The sequence below is a fragment of the Odontesthes bonariensis genome, chromosome 22 (assembly GCF_027942865.1).
Source record: "Odontesthes bonariensis isolate fOdoBon6 chromosome 22, fOdoBon6.hap1, whole genome shotgun sequence".
Lineage (NCBI taxonomy): Eukaryota > Metazoa > Chordata > Actinopteri > Atheriniformes > Atherinopsidae > Odontesthes > Odontesthes bonariensis.
Genome location: NC_134527.1, coordinates 10,389,375 through 10,402,665, shown reverse-complemented (window position 1 = coordinate 10,402,665; position 13,291 = coordinate 10,389,375). Strand labels below are relative to the sequence as shown.

At 39.3% G+C, this 13,291-nt stretch overlaps 1 protein-coding gene across 1 annotated transcript in view; it reads right to left on the bottom strand.

The window, feature by feature from the left end:
- LOC142372481 (matrix metalloproteinase-17-like) overlaps nucleotides 1-12,613 on the bottom strand; it is a 72,843-nt gene extending 60,230 nt beyond the window's left edge. Inside the window, exon 1 of the mRNA XM_075455392.1 lies at nucleotides 12,119-12,613. Coding sequence (XP_075311507.1) covers nucleotides 12,119-12,253 — 135 coding nt within the window. The 5' untranslated portion in view covers nucleotides 12,254-12,613. The remainder of the gene's footprint in view (nucleotides 1-12,118) is intronic.
- Between the last annotated feature and the right edge of the window lie 678 nt (nucleotides 12,614-13,291).

Here is a 13,291-nt window from a genome sequence, read left to right as displayed (position 1 = left end):
TTAGACAGATAAAGCTAAAATAATTTTATTTTATTTGGAGACAGCACTGACTAAACAGAGATCTTAATCTTACATACTCTATAACCCAGTAAACACATATCAGATAGATGTAAATGTCTCACATCAAGCAGTCCTCTGCTTCTAAAGTTACTCTCCAATGACGAAATTTCTTTCAACTGAATTCTATCAGAACATCAATGGGCTTTGCAACAAATGCATAGATGCTATGGTCATTCAAAGCAGTTAAAACGGCTTCCCTTTTTATATCACCACCTCAACCTCAACCAAGAGGTGGTTTACTTAAAATATTATACTGGGAAAATGTAGGATACAGGGAATATAAGCTTGTTTAAGTGCATTTGACTGAGAAGATCCTGAAACCATTCCAAAGGCACAAGTGTAAACACAATTTACTGAAGAAGTAAGAAGTAAAGGGTTTCGTCTAATTTGTGCAAACAGATAAGATCAAAGCAATAGTATATGGCGGAGAGCAAAAAGAAAGAAGGAGAGCAAATTTGGGGGGTGACATGCAGCCTGAATGACATGTAATCAAAGACAAAATTGAGGTTGGACTGCCAGGCGGTAAAAGGGTAGGAATCAATCCAAGCCTTTTCATCTCAGTATGTTTCCATGATTGTGCTTTGAGGGCAAGAAAGGCTACATTTCTTATAAAAGATAGATGAAAACGTCACTAAAGTACAAATAATCAATTATCCACTGGTTTTAATTAACTGTCACATCTGAACTCATCTGAACAAAAAATGATCATCTAAAACAGACTTGGAATCACTTTATTAGTTTGAGTTTTATTATTCAGTTAATTAATTATTGAATTTCAATAGTAACAAAATGGATGCTTCATCTATAACTTATCTATTGGTCTATTTAGAGAAAGAAAGCAGACAGATGCTCATATCAGAAACAGCATTCAGCTGAACTGGTAGACTAAAACTGAATCAGTGAGTCCTTCATGAGTCGAGTCACTTTCAAAAAGAAAACTCAGTATGTAACTCTTGATGATGTCTAAAAATAAAAGTTAGAGCAAAGTCTGAAGTCAGTTGCTAAAGTCCTCAACATTTTTTTCCTCAAAGACGTAGTGGCTTTAACATCAGTCATTAAAATAACACCCACAGATTAGAGAAATATCTTACATACAACCGTCACAGTTGAACCGCTTGACTTTCCCAAACATAACAAAAAACTATTGCTGTTTTTGTGAACTTTAAGTCTCTTCTTATGTATTTTAAGTAAACACTCCCATAACAGAGTGTGATTGAATTACTCTGGCCTGTTCTTATTTTCGGTCAGTCCTAAGAGGTACTACTAAAGGCTACTACTACTATTTTTTTTATCTAAGTGCATGCATAGAGGCTGTATGTATTTCAAGTATATACTTAACTTATGTTGTCATAACAAAGGCATATAAAACAAAGTCAACCTTGCAATGTCAACTCTAAAATTTACATCATTTGACAAATTATGCACTAACACTAATAAAAGCTCATTCATATTAATGACACATTTTACTAACTTTACTTACTTTCTCTAACCAAAATGCATATTTTAAGTTGTGTTTTTCAAAGGACAATTTTAGCTGTGATCAGAACTGATCTTGAGTTTTATTTTACCTGAAGTGACCTACATACACATCAGGGCTTTCTTTGTAGATTATCTGGTCAATTTGAAATATTTAGCACTAGTTGTGTATATGTTTTGTAATACAGTATTTGCAAAGTGTCCAGAACGGATGTGGCACAGAGCACAACCTTTGCTTCACTGAGGTGTGGAAAAGCCTCCAAAAGAAGTAGGGGTAAAAAAGAATACAGTATATAAACTTCTGTATCCAATTGTGGACACAAAAGTAGAAGTAGTTACCAGATTAGTAGGAATAAGAACTTCTCTAGAGAGCAAAAACTGTATTTGTGGATCTATATCTTTAGCTCCTCATTTATAAAAAAAAAAAGAAGTGGTATATTAGTAAGAAGACCTTATTTTCACATAGGATGAATTCTAATTTAACCAAATTCAGTTCATTGTATGCAATAAACAGGAAAGATAGAAAAACGGAGGAAAGAATATCATACTATAGAAGTCAGTAAAGCAGATGCCACACACGGCATCCTGCTGGAACAATCACTTCACTTCAGTGAGTGATGCGCATTTAATGGGACACAAATCTGGCTTGTAAAAAGAAGACAGTATATTCTGAAGGATGTGCTCATTCTGACCCCCAGTTGCATTCAGTTTGTCGCGTGAATGCCGTTTCCTAGACACTCAGGAAGAAAATCTGCCCAAATTTGCATGCCTGAATGTGTGAGTACGTGACAGTGAGGATTAAAAATGTGTCTGTTAGGGAATCATTTAATCCATGGTTTGGCTTGGCTTGGCTTGGCTGGTTCTACACAGAAGTGAGACTCAGCGCCTGTCTGTTCCTGGAGGAAGCAATGACCATGGTGAGGAGAAAGATGTCAAGGGAAAGAAGCACAGAGACAAGAGGAGGAATATGGGGGGGTAATGACAACAAGAGGCTAGAGAAATAAGAGACCGAAAACCAGAGGAAAAACCAATGGAGAAAGAAAGCCACAGAATAGATGAGAGAAAGAAAGAAAGAAGAGAAAAAGTTGGAGCAAGAACATAAAAGACTGAAATTATAAGGCTGAGAAGAGGAATTTACATGATGTTTTCTTTTTACAACACATGATTCCCAGAAAATGTCTGGAGAATGAAACAATGGCTCGGTTGTTTATTGTAATTTGTTTTCATACATATTCAGGGATCATGCAATTCTCTTTGCTGAGACTGGCTTGTCAGAAGGTAAAGAAAAAATTATTACTTTCTATGCCAGATATGCACGGTTACATCATTGAGCACACCTCAATAACAAAATATATAAAAGCAGGCCTACATAATGACTAAATGTAGAATTGCACATTTAACTTGCACTTCATACCAGGAGACAAGAGTTTCTGTAGCAGCTTATAGATGGCAGGTGAGGAAGTTATGACTGTGCTCATGTGTGCAGCTCTGAGTTTACTCAGAAAATGTTTTTTCTCCTAGTTCTAAAAATGGATCTACATGTATCACAGTTTCAGTCCCATAAGTACGTTTGTCAAACATTTAAATGTCATAACAGGACGTGGGTTAGATGGTGGATGATTTGTGATTTTTGACTGAGGTTGGTACTAGGAAACAATGGGACAGAAAAGAATCAAAAAGGAAAACACCAAGAGATTAAAGATAAACAAACTGATGGAGCCAATTACAACAACCAAGAGTAACTGGAATTCATTTACCAGACCTAACTTTTAGTGCCTTGACTGAGGGGGAAAAGCCCCAAACCCTCTTTGAAGTTCTTCTCTCAGTGGGTGGTGAAGCGGCATGGTACTGAGAGAAAGCCCAGCACACAAGGACTAAATAAGACTTGGCCAGTGTCCCTTGATAGAGAGGATAAAAGAGAAGGCTGTGAAGTTAACAGATGAACTATACCACTGTCACAGTGTCAGTCCCCAACAACTTCTTTGTGTCTAAGTGTCAACCTATTCCTGTCTCTGAGTATGTCCATCTGTCAGTTTAAAAGTCTGATCGAAATGTGTGTTTTTCTTCTTTTTCATTGCATCAACCATGAGAAATGTCAAAATAAACATGTAGATTAAGTTTAATCTCTATGAGATGGAAAAAAGAAACCAGTAAAAATAAGTAGGAATTAGAAGCAACAGACTGCTTGTAACTTGCATAAGATAATCAGATTAAAAAATTAAGAACTATAACAATCCAAAAGCTGTCTTAGTCAAGCATGATCCTACTGGAGAGCACAGATGACATACATCTATAGTATAAACTCCATGTGCTGGAAAAAGAAACTTGGAGGTGTTATCACAAATGCTGATGTCTAACAGAGGCAGTGATGTATATTCTGACATTGCTAGAGTTTCCACTGTTCGCACAAATACATTCATCCTATAGAGTTTTCTGAATGATTTTTTTTTCAGTGGCCAAAAACTGTGTGTGTGGACGATAGGCCAAAACACAGAAAAACCTGCATTTGTAAAAAAAATATGCCACAAGCTTCAATATGTGATATTACACAATTTGTATTTAGTAGCTCCTTAAATTTAAAAGTAACATGATCCAACCCCAGTTGCCCTTTCGTACCTTCAATGTGAGGACCTTAAAGATGGGATCTATCTTTATAACTGCCTTTTTAGGTTCAAAGTGAAAGAATACATATGTGACAATATATTTATAGACGGCCTCTACACACTATAGTAACATGTAGCAGCCTTGGCAGTGGCTGCAACATGTTGCTATAGTGATACTTACAATGCTTCACTGGCTTTAGCTGAGGAATGCTAGCAACTGGCATGGCTGCAGTGAGTATGCACAAGCAAAAATACACACCGGATATGTACACAGTTGCTTCTGTATGTCCGTCTCAGTATGTGGTTGGTTCTATTTTAAACTAGAGCCTAAAAGAGCCCAGACTTATTCTTAACATAAACCCAAACGCAAAATTAAGCCCAGTCAAGGCTGTCTTTCACACAGTTAAACAAATTAATTCGCACAGTCATGAGTTCCTATTGTATTCAAACAGGAACTTAGGTATCAACTTTGGACCGGTGAAACAAGTCTAATTGCATGTGATAGCTGAATGGAGTTGCAGCTTATCTCTGCCCCCTACTCAGTCTCTCTCGGTCCTCCTAGTGCTCCTGTAATTCCCCTCGTTTGACTTGGACCTTCAGAGAAAAGGGATCATGAGCACATAACCACGTCTTGAAGTTGACTCCAAAGACGATAAGCAATCATTCTCATCTGCTCCCTTTTCCTTGTTTGAATCAACCACTCTGCTCGCAAGAGGCTTGTGTTTAGAGACACACCACGAGATCACCAGTGTGACAGTGACCATCATTCTATCACACAAAGAAGCAATCAGGCGTATAGAAACACACAATCATGAAGAAACAACATGTGCAAGCACACAAAGCCACACTTATTATAACTTTGCCAATTTCTGCAAGTAATTTTGGAGTAGCGTTGTTGTTGCTTTTGGGTTTTCTTGATCCAGCTATTAAAGCGGTCTATTGGCAGTTTGGCTGGCAAAGCTATAGATTATTTCAGGCTTCAGCATACGAGCCAGCACATACCAGAAACCACTGTAATTACAAGATCTAGTCAGTCTTTTGAATAGCAATGGCAACCAGATCCTTGATGTGGTCAAAGACAAGAAGGAAGGCGAGGCTCCGCAAGTTAAAATAGAACTGTCCACATGGAGTTGATTTGAGGTTTTCTATATGGGAGCCATGGAGTGGGCCTGCATAAATAATGAAGTCAGTTCAAGCCGATGGAAAAAGATCATCGCGTGCGGCTCTGTTACGGAAAACAGTCCTCACTTGGCCACAATATTACATATATCACTGCTGTACAATCAAACAGAAATAGATGAGACGGAACTACTGTTAAGACTACAGAGGGCAATTCAAGATAGCTCCACTTCTCTTTCACATGAAAAGCAAATGAACTGATATCATGCATCCTCAAGTTTTCAGTCCAGTACAGGACATTTTACACAGTAGAGGAAATGTGAACATAACACATATAACTCTAAAATGTCCAAGCAACACATGAAATCATTTAGAAGAGGTTAGTTTTACAAAGAAGTTTTAGTCTGCTCAGTACTGTTGGGAGGTCTGCATTTAACTTACACAGTTACACAAAAATAAAAACAGATTTTTTTTTCAGGACATCTTTGGTTTTGTTAAAAACGCTTTCTTTTTTCCTGTTTCTGTCTATTTCCAGTCAAATGTTCCAGTGTTAGTAATATTCAGCCATTTTCTGCTAAAGTAAACTGAGCTAAGTTTTTTGATGTGGTTGCATGGTCAACTGAGGTTTTGAGTTTAGAGAATGATTTTACAGTGTTTCCCACCAACCCGTTCTCATCCCAGGGGGTCAAATACTGTTTTGTTAAAGCCTGTGTCTCTGAGATTTTAAGTGTCATCTGGCATCTGTGCCCTCACACATCTGCCGCAGAAAAATATCAAAACGCTGCCAGCAAATGCCATCTGGAGTATTTGTTTGTAAACAAATGATGAGCAACGGACAGGTGGGGGACATAATGTTATAGGACCTAAATTTGAAACCGATTGTCTCATCTCTTCACTTCCTTGTTTTCTGCTTCCTTTTCCCTCATTATTTACCTTTAGTCACGATTTCACTCTTGTACACGAAAACTACTTGGTTAGCTTTAGGAAAGACTTGATTTTGTTTAAAATACAATATGTCCTAATGTTGAGCCAACACATTGCGGAACTACACTGTTTCATTGTCTTCTGGCCTATTTTTGACACCAAGGGGTCCTTCTGAAATTATAATAAAAACCACAATGCCAGAATGAGAATAGGCTTTTATATATGGCAGCCAATTCACATATTCAATTTAGTTTCTATAATTGTGCAATTTTTGCTTAGTTGTGGAGCTGTGCACAGAACATTGATTGGACTTTGTGTGACACAACACACACCAACCTCTCCTCTCAGTGCACACACTCTGACACACAAAGGCCAGAGTGCAATTATTTTATATGTAAAAATAGCTCAAGTTCTTGTGCAAATCTGGTCTGTGAATCTGACTGTCTAGATAATAAAAACAGTCTGTTCTTGTGGATCTGGCTCCAGGCCAAACATATTCAGGACCTCAGGGACAGACGCAGGTTTACTGCTTTGAAAAGACAAAAAGAGAAATCTATGACCTGCTACTTATTCAACAAGTTCTCTGGACCATGATATTAAGTTTAGACCAAGAGTTCCTCCAAATGGAGCAGGTGTTGTGACAGACTGAAAACATCTTGCAGAAGTGTTGGCGCAGTTACCTTTTACTCCCACATTACCCACGTTACACATAAGATCGTTGCACAATTGGACTCGAAGCTTATTAAAAATTCTGACATTCCCCTCAGAAACGTGTTAGTCTTGAGAAAAATTTGACACTTTCCAAAGCTGTGATGACAGATTGGGTAGGAAAACTTTAAAGGGCTGGTTGAGTTCCACAGTGTCTCACTATTACCGAGAAGCTGAGAATATGTTGAATATTAAATGTTGAACCGTCTCTTAGTTAGTCGCTTCTCTTCTCTTTGCTTTGTAACTTATTATATAGCAACCTCCAATTTCATATGCATGAAAATTAGTGCATTGTCCTGGACATAAGTCACTCTATACAGTCAAATACATACAAATAGAATGGTTGCACAGTGTGATGGAGGTAGAGAAGTGGCACCAAAATGTTCTAATATGAGGAGAAATGCAAATACACTAGAACTTTGCAGCACACAATTACTTAAAACCATTCCAACTGAATAATCTTATCTCTTATATTTCTTTTCTTAACCATTTTTGGTTGATCACTCATTTCTTGGTAGCAATCCTTCCATTGTACTTCCCCCTGACTGCCTCTGCATCTAGTTTTCTCTTTGAGCCCCCTCTATCCCTGGGCCTGCAGGTGTAATCAGAAGAAGCACGATGTGCCGGTTAAAAGAAAGCCTCCTGTCTAGGTTGTCGGAGAAAAACTAAAGGAAGGAGACTGAAAAGCCGAGGGAAAAAGAACATGATGCTGGTGAAATTTGCACTTTAGAGAGGCAAAGTTAGAGCTAATGAGGAGTGGTGGCAGCAGAGCTGAGCAGGCTAGTTGCATGAGAGCAGTATTATGAGGTTTAGTGGGGACGGAAAAGATGAGGGTGTGATGGTAGAAGTGGTTGGAGGAGGGTGGCTTATAATAGGCTTTTGATTTCTTTCTTCTATACTCAGTGGACACAAGACCAGATGGTATTCTCATTGAGGGAATATGAGGCAAATGAGAATTAGAGGCTGGCTGGCAGGGAGGGAATGGCGGTCCCCTTAGGCGCACACCACACACTCATTGCTTTTATTTCTTGTAACACATGGAGTATAAAAATCAGACAAATCTAATCTCCTTGACTGAAAGAGAAATCCTATGCGGAAATTTTTAAATGTCGACATGATGAAATGATTAAAGGCAGCTGATGTGGTCACCTCATTCTGTTATGAAAGAGCTTTTACACGTGAAACACAGGAGGGATAAGGGAGGAGGGTAAAAAGGGGGCAGAGGAATCGGAAGACAAATGTTGTTTGGTAAGGAAATCTGATTTTATAATTCAATCAAATACGTAGAAAGAATACACATTTAGCATTTGTAACAAACCAAACAGCTTAAAAATCTGGGGAAAATTCATGAGATTCTGATGATTGGAATAGACCTCCTGACTCCATGGACTGCTCCTTACAAATCACAAACTAATGGAGTGAACAAAATACAGTGTGGTTAAAGTTATAAACCTAGTTCATTCAGCTGAGCATTGGAAGTAAAGAAATATGTCTCAAACATCTTTCGCATTACATTAACTTTCATAACGCACTTGGCTTTAGATTGGATTTAGATTTTTTTGTGTTCTTGTGTTCATGCTACATCTAAAGCTGCCAACTCATCATTATATGTGGCAACTTTTCAGACCCCTATCTTGACTTTTTTGGTAAAAGTATTGTTTTTTTTACGTTGCATCAAGCTTGTGACCTTTTGGACGATCTGTCCCCAGTTTAACTGAGGCAGTGAGTTCTTGCCTCCCCAGGGACACTTCTCTCTGTCTGATTTATTCACTTAGTATAAACAGCAGCACCCATAAATGAGCTGTTGTTCTCGTGCCTTGTTACCCCAACAGAGGACAAACACTGTGGGAGAAAAAAATTAGACATTCTGTTCACTTCTGACTTTCGCTCTAAACGATCATTTTATGCGCAAATTTTGTGAAATCACACAACACCTGCTGTCTTTAACTCATGCGCATGTAGATTTGATCAGATGAAATTGTTGTTGTAATTAAATAAACACCGTACAATTGGATTATGATGAAAGATCCAGTCAAAACGTGGGTATTATGGAAAGTTCTACACCTTGACTGACTGTTTGAAAGGTTTGAGATGGCAGAGGACCAAACTTTGCAATGCATACGATGAAGTCTTTTAAAACTTCTTAGAGCCTCTATTTAGTAACCAATAATTTCCATGCATGCTGTCAGTTATGTGACCGCTGATATTTCCCAGGACGGGAAGGTCCAGACCTCCCTGACCCTCATGATTTCTGCCTATGCTATTATAACAAGTGCAGTATACTATCGCTGAAAGCAAACAGAAACTCAGTCTTTCGATACTAGAACTGAAACAAGCCGTCATCGGTAAAACAGTATGACTGTTAGGAACACACATACTGCAGATAACATTGTTGCTGTTGTGTATGAGTTCCCTCAAATGCTGAAACTGCAAATCAGCGCTCTGCAGTGATGCACAGTGTAAGATAACAGCAAAGCTGGAAACGGATGCCTCGGAGCTGAGTTTAAGTTTGAAGCGCAGTTAATTACGGACACTGTGTACAGTAATTACAAAGAGAGACGGATAAAATCGGCACTCAAGCTCGACTAAAAGCTTTGTGATGGCTTTGAAGTGTGATGGGACTATGGAGCAGCAGAGCTGCATATCAGAACATGCTTCTGCTGGCAGATGACTGTTTTTGCAGGCCGAGTCTCAAACGTATGGCAGTTATGAACACGAATGGGCTGAGATGCGAGAGGCCACTGAAACCCTCAACAACCAATTATCCACCTGTTCTCAACAGCTGAGTGCAATTTCATCAATGCGGGAGACAGTCTTATTTAAAAGTCAATCAGTTAGTCACAGGGGAGAAGGTTGCACATCTGTCAGTCTGCCTGCCCAGCTCGCATCAATCTAAACTCCCTAAACAGACAACTGGAGAAAAATCTGTCTCTGCATTTGATAACAGTAATTACACTCACGCTATACACTACAAATAGAAGCATCTACATAAGTCATAAATCCATTAGTAAACAAAGATTATTCTGTGAGGGAGGAGGTTTTATTGATAGAGGTTGGTAATATTTCAAGCTTAACTATGAAATCAACTTTGTGTATTTTATCTGATTTATGTGACAGTAAATTAAATATTTACTGGGTTTCTGGGATTTTTATTGGACAAAAAAGTGTGAAGATGCCAATGTGCATTGTGAGAGGATTTAAATTTCTTCCTTCCTTTCTTAAGAGTGGAAATTAAACAGATAGCTTATTATAGAGAAAATAATAAGGTGATGTATTAGTAAAGAATAAAAAAAAGCTTCTATGTATGCTAAAACAGCCATTTATTTTATATGTATATCTTTTAGTTTAAAATCTAAATGTGTTGAGAATATATGCTGTTGAAAATCTAAATACCTGTCATCTTCACAGCTATTGAAACCTGCCCCTAAGAAATTGATGTTTTTGTTCACAGTGAGTCATATGATTTCTGATGAAAAGAAAAATGTTTACTTGTGCTGAAATGCTCACAGTGAGGATTGAGTTTTCTGCACCTTTAAGCTGCTTTAAGCTCCCTGTTTTGGTTCATAGGTTCTCCTAAAAAAGAAAAAAAATAATGTTGGCAGCTGTTCCCTGTACAGGAGCTCATACAAACCAGTTGCATTGCATTAAACGGTGGAGAGCCAATGTTAACACATGACTGAGGAGAGGAGTTTAACAAAGAAAAGAGTCTAGATTGTTTTCTCAAACAAACAGCGGTGAATATTGAGCGTACGGAATTTGACGAGCATTGTTTCTGCCAGATGTAAAGGAGAGCAAGTGTCTCCTCACACACACTCAAACAACAACTCGGAAGTATCCAAACATCGTGTAAAATCTTGTAGACTATATTAGAAACAAATGTCAGGCACTATAAAAAGTGCCTGATTACATTTGCAGGTGAGTACAATAAGTGCTCCTCTTTATCCAACACCATGTGACATATTTCTCAAACCTGTGAGGTCAGCGTGTGTCTGCAGGTTTGTGAATCTGAAGAAGATGAATGGCTGGCGTCAAACATCACTTCCACTAGAAATACATGGGGCAGGTCCACCGTCAAAAATGCCTTGGCAATATCTCTGAAAACAGACCTAAAGCTCAGTGTGTAACCCACGGAAACACAAGACAAACATGGCAGCTAATGATACTCATACAAGAAGAGAAAATCTGGATGAGCAGCAGTAAAACATAAATCCATCAGCACTTTGAGGACCTAATGTGACCTGGAAGACTAATTATCTCTGTAGCACACCACAACAAGAAAACCGTCACACTGATTGTGTCAACATTGACGTAAACAGCTAATGAGAGTGCTGTCTCAAGAGTTGGTAATGACAAGACATTTGTTTTATCTGGAGGTCTTCAACTCATTAAACTCCGAATACCAAGTGGAAGTATGGTGAGTCTAATCTACTGGTGTAAATATTATGTAATAGCAATCATTTGAGTAAAGTTCATAGGAGGATTCTATCTAGAATATTATACAGTATCCATACACACAATCTAATATTCATATGATCTGCTACACACTTCTGCTGCAATCATCGTTAATGACCAAACTATTGTACTAAATCCCCAGCTCACATCCTGTAAAGGTTAACAAATTCTCCTTGCAGTAGTCAAAATACATCTCTTAATTGGTGCGGCAGCGGAGCCAGAGGGATCTCCATCGCACTTCATTTTAATCAGCCTTATTTGACCTGCTCAGAGGGATGCCAACGCTCTCCTTTTTCTTTTTTTTTTTTGCCATGCCTGAGAGAGGGAAATAATGTCTTATGGCTCAGGTTGCCATTGTGCTGGAAGTGAACCCCCGTTGACGCTGAATGTATAAACTATGTCAGCACGCTGTGAAGGAGGTCGATATTCAGCCAAGGCAAAAATATTTATACTTATTTATTGCAAGCCGTTACAAAAAAAAGCTCTGATTTAAACTGGAAAACAGCACTTTGCCTCCCGCATCAGAACCAGCCTGCAAGGCAAAAGCTCCCCAAAGGAATAGAAATCCTGCTTAGTGTTATATCAAATTGTGAGGACGGCACATGCCAGACAGCGCAACATAAAGTAGGGTGACTGCCTACTTACAAGAGTGGGCAAAGATACTTCAGTGCATTGAATGCCCAGTGGTGGAATCAAAACTTCTTGTCCACTCAACACTTAAAGCGGTCACATAGCAAAACTTCCCACCCCCACATAGAAAAAGATGTAAAACTTACCACCCCCATGTCAAGCTGCTCGGTGGTCAAAGAAGGAGCCGCTGCATTCAACGGTAAAAAACACAATATCGGCATCAACAGCAGCATCTCGGGGGAGATTTTCCTCATCCACATGTGGACAACCGAAGAAATCATGATGCCCTATGACAGGTTGATCCTGCAGGGCTCAGACACCGACCCTGACAGCCGCATCCACGGGATAAATCACCCTCCGACTGTGAAACCTGCCCGAGTAAGTCTACCTCACTGTTGAGCGCAAACATGTAAAACACATGAAAACCGGTGGCGGTAGGGACGTTCAGGATTTACAAGTTTGACTTTAACAAAACGTCACTTTTAATGTTCAACTAAGGGGGTCCTGATCAGAGGAAACACACTGTGTACTCTTGGCTCATATGAAGTCCATTTGAGGTAAATATCCAAAGCAGCGAGACGTGCGCGTTCCGCCCCTGACTGTGCAGTCTCGCGCAATGAGAAGCGAAAGCAGCTGCCTGATGTTTTGTTCCAAACGCAGGAGACCGCTCGTCGACGCACACAGTGTGGAGCGGATAGCCCACAAGATTCAAGGAGAGGAGTGAATGGGGGAGGGAAGGAGGAGGGGAGTGCAGCGCCTTTCTCAGCCCATGTGCAGACTGGTGAATTTATGACGCGCGTCCTGCGTAATCTGAGTCCTGGGGGTGTTATGGTTTGGTCTCCAACCACAGTTTGTCAGTGTTGCTCTATCATCGTTATGTGTGAAATGTGTTGGTGTTAAGTGGGTATAATATGCCTGGGAAGAAACTCGGTTTTGAACCAGTGGGTTAGGGTTTCTTTTTATCCGTTTTAAAAATATAACACAAACATAAGAAATCTGAATTCAGAATTTTTCTCCAAAGTACGAGACCGGGGGGCTTGTTGTTACTGTTACTTCTGCATCTCTGTGCTGTTGTTTGCCTCTAACTTGGGAAAAGAAGGCATCAATCTAGTAAAACCTTGATCTTGCCCATGGGCAGCTGCTTGGCAGTGGAGCCTGTGGGGTCTTAAAATTTGAGTCAACTAGGCATTGCTAAATTGCCATCTTCAGGGACCTCGAGAGGCAAAATATTTATGGAACCACTTTGTCATCCTGAATGTAACTGTTTCCTCCTCTTCTCCTGGTCAATATATTTGATCCTTAAAGGATAACTGCGGTAA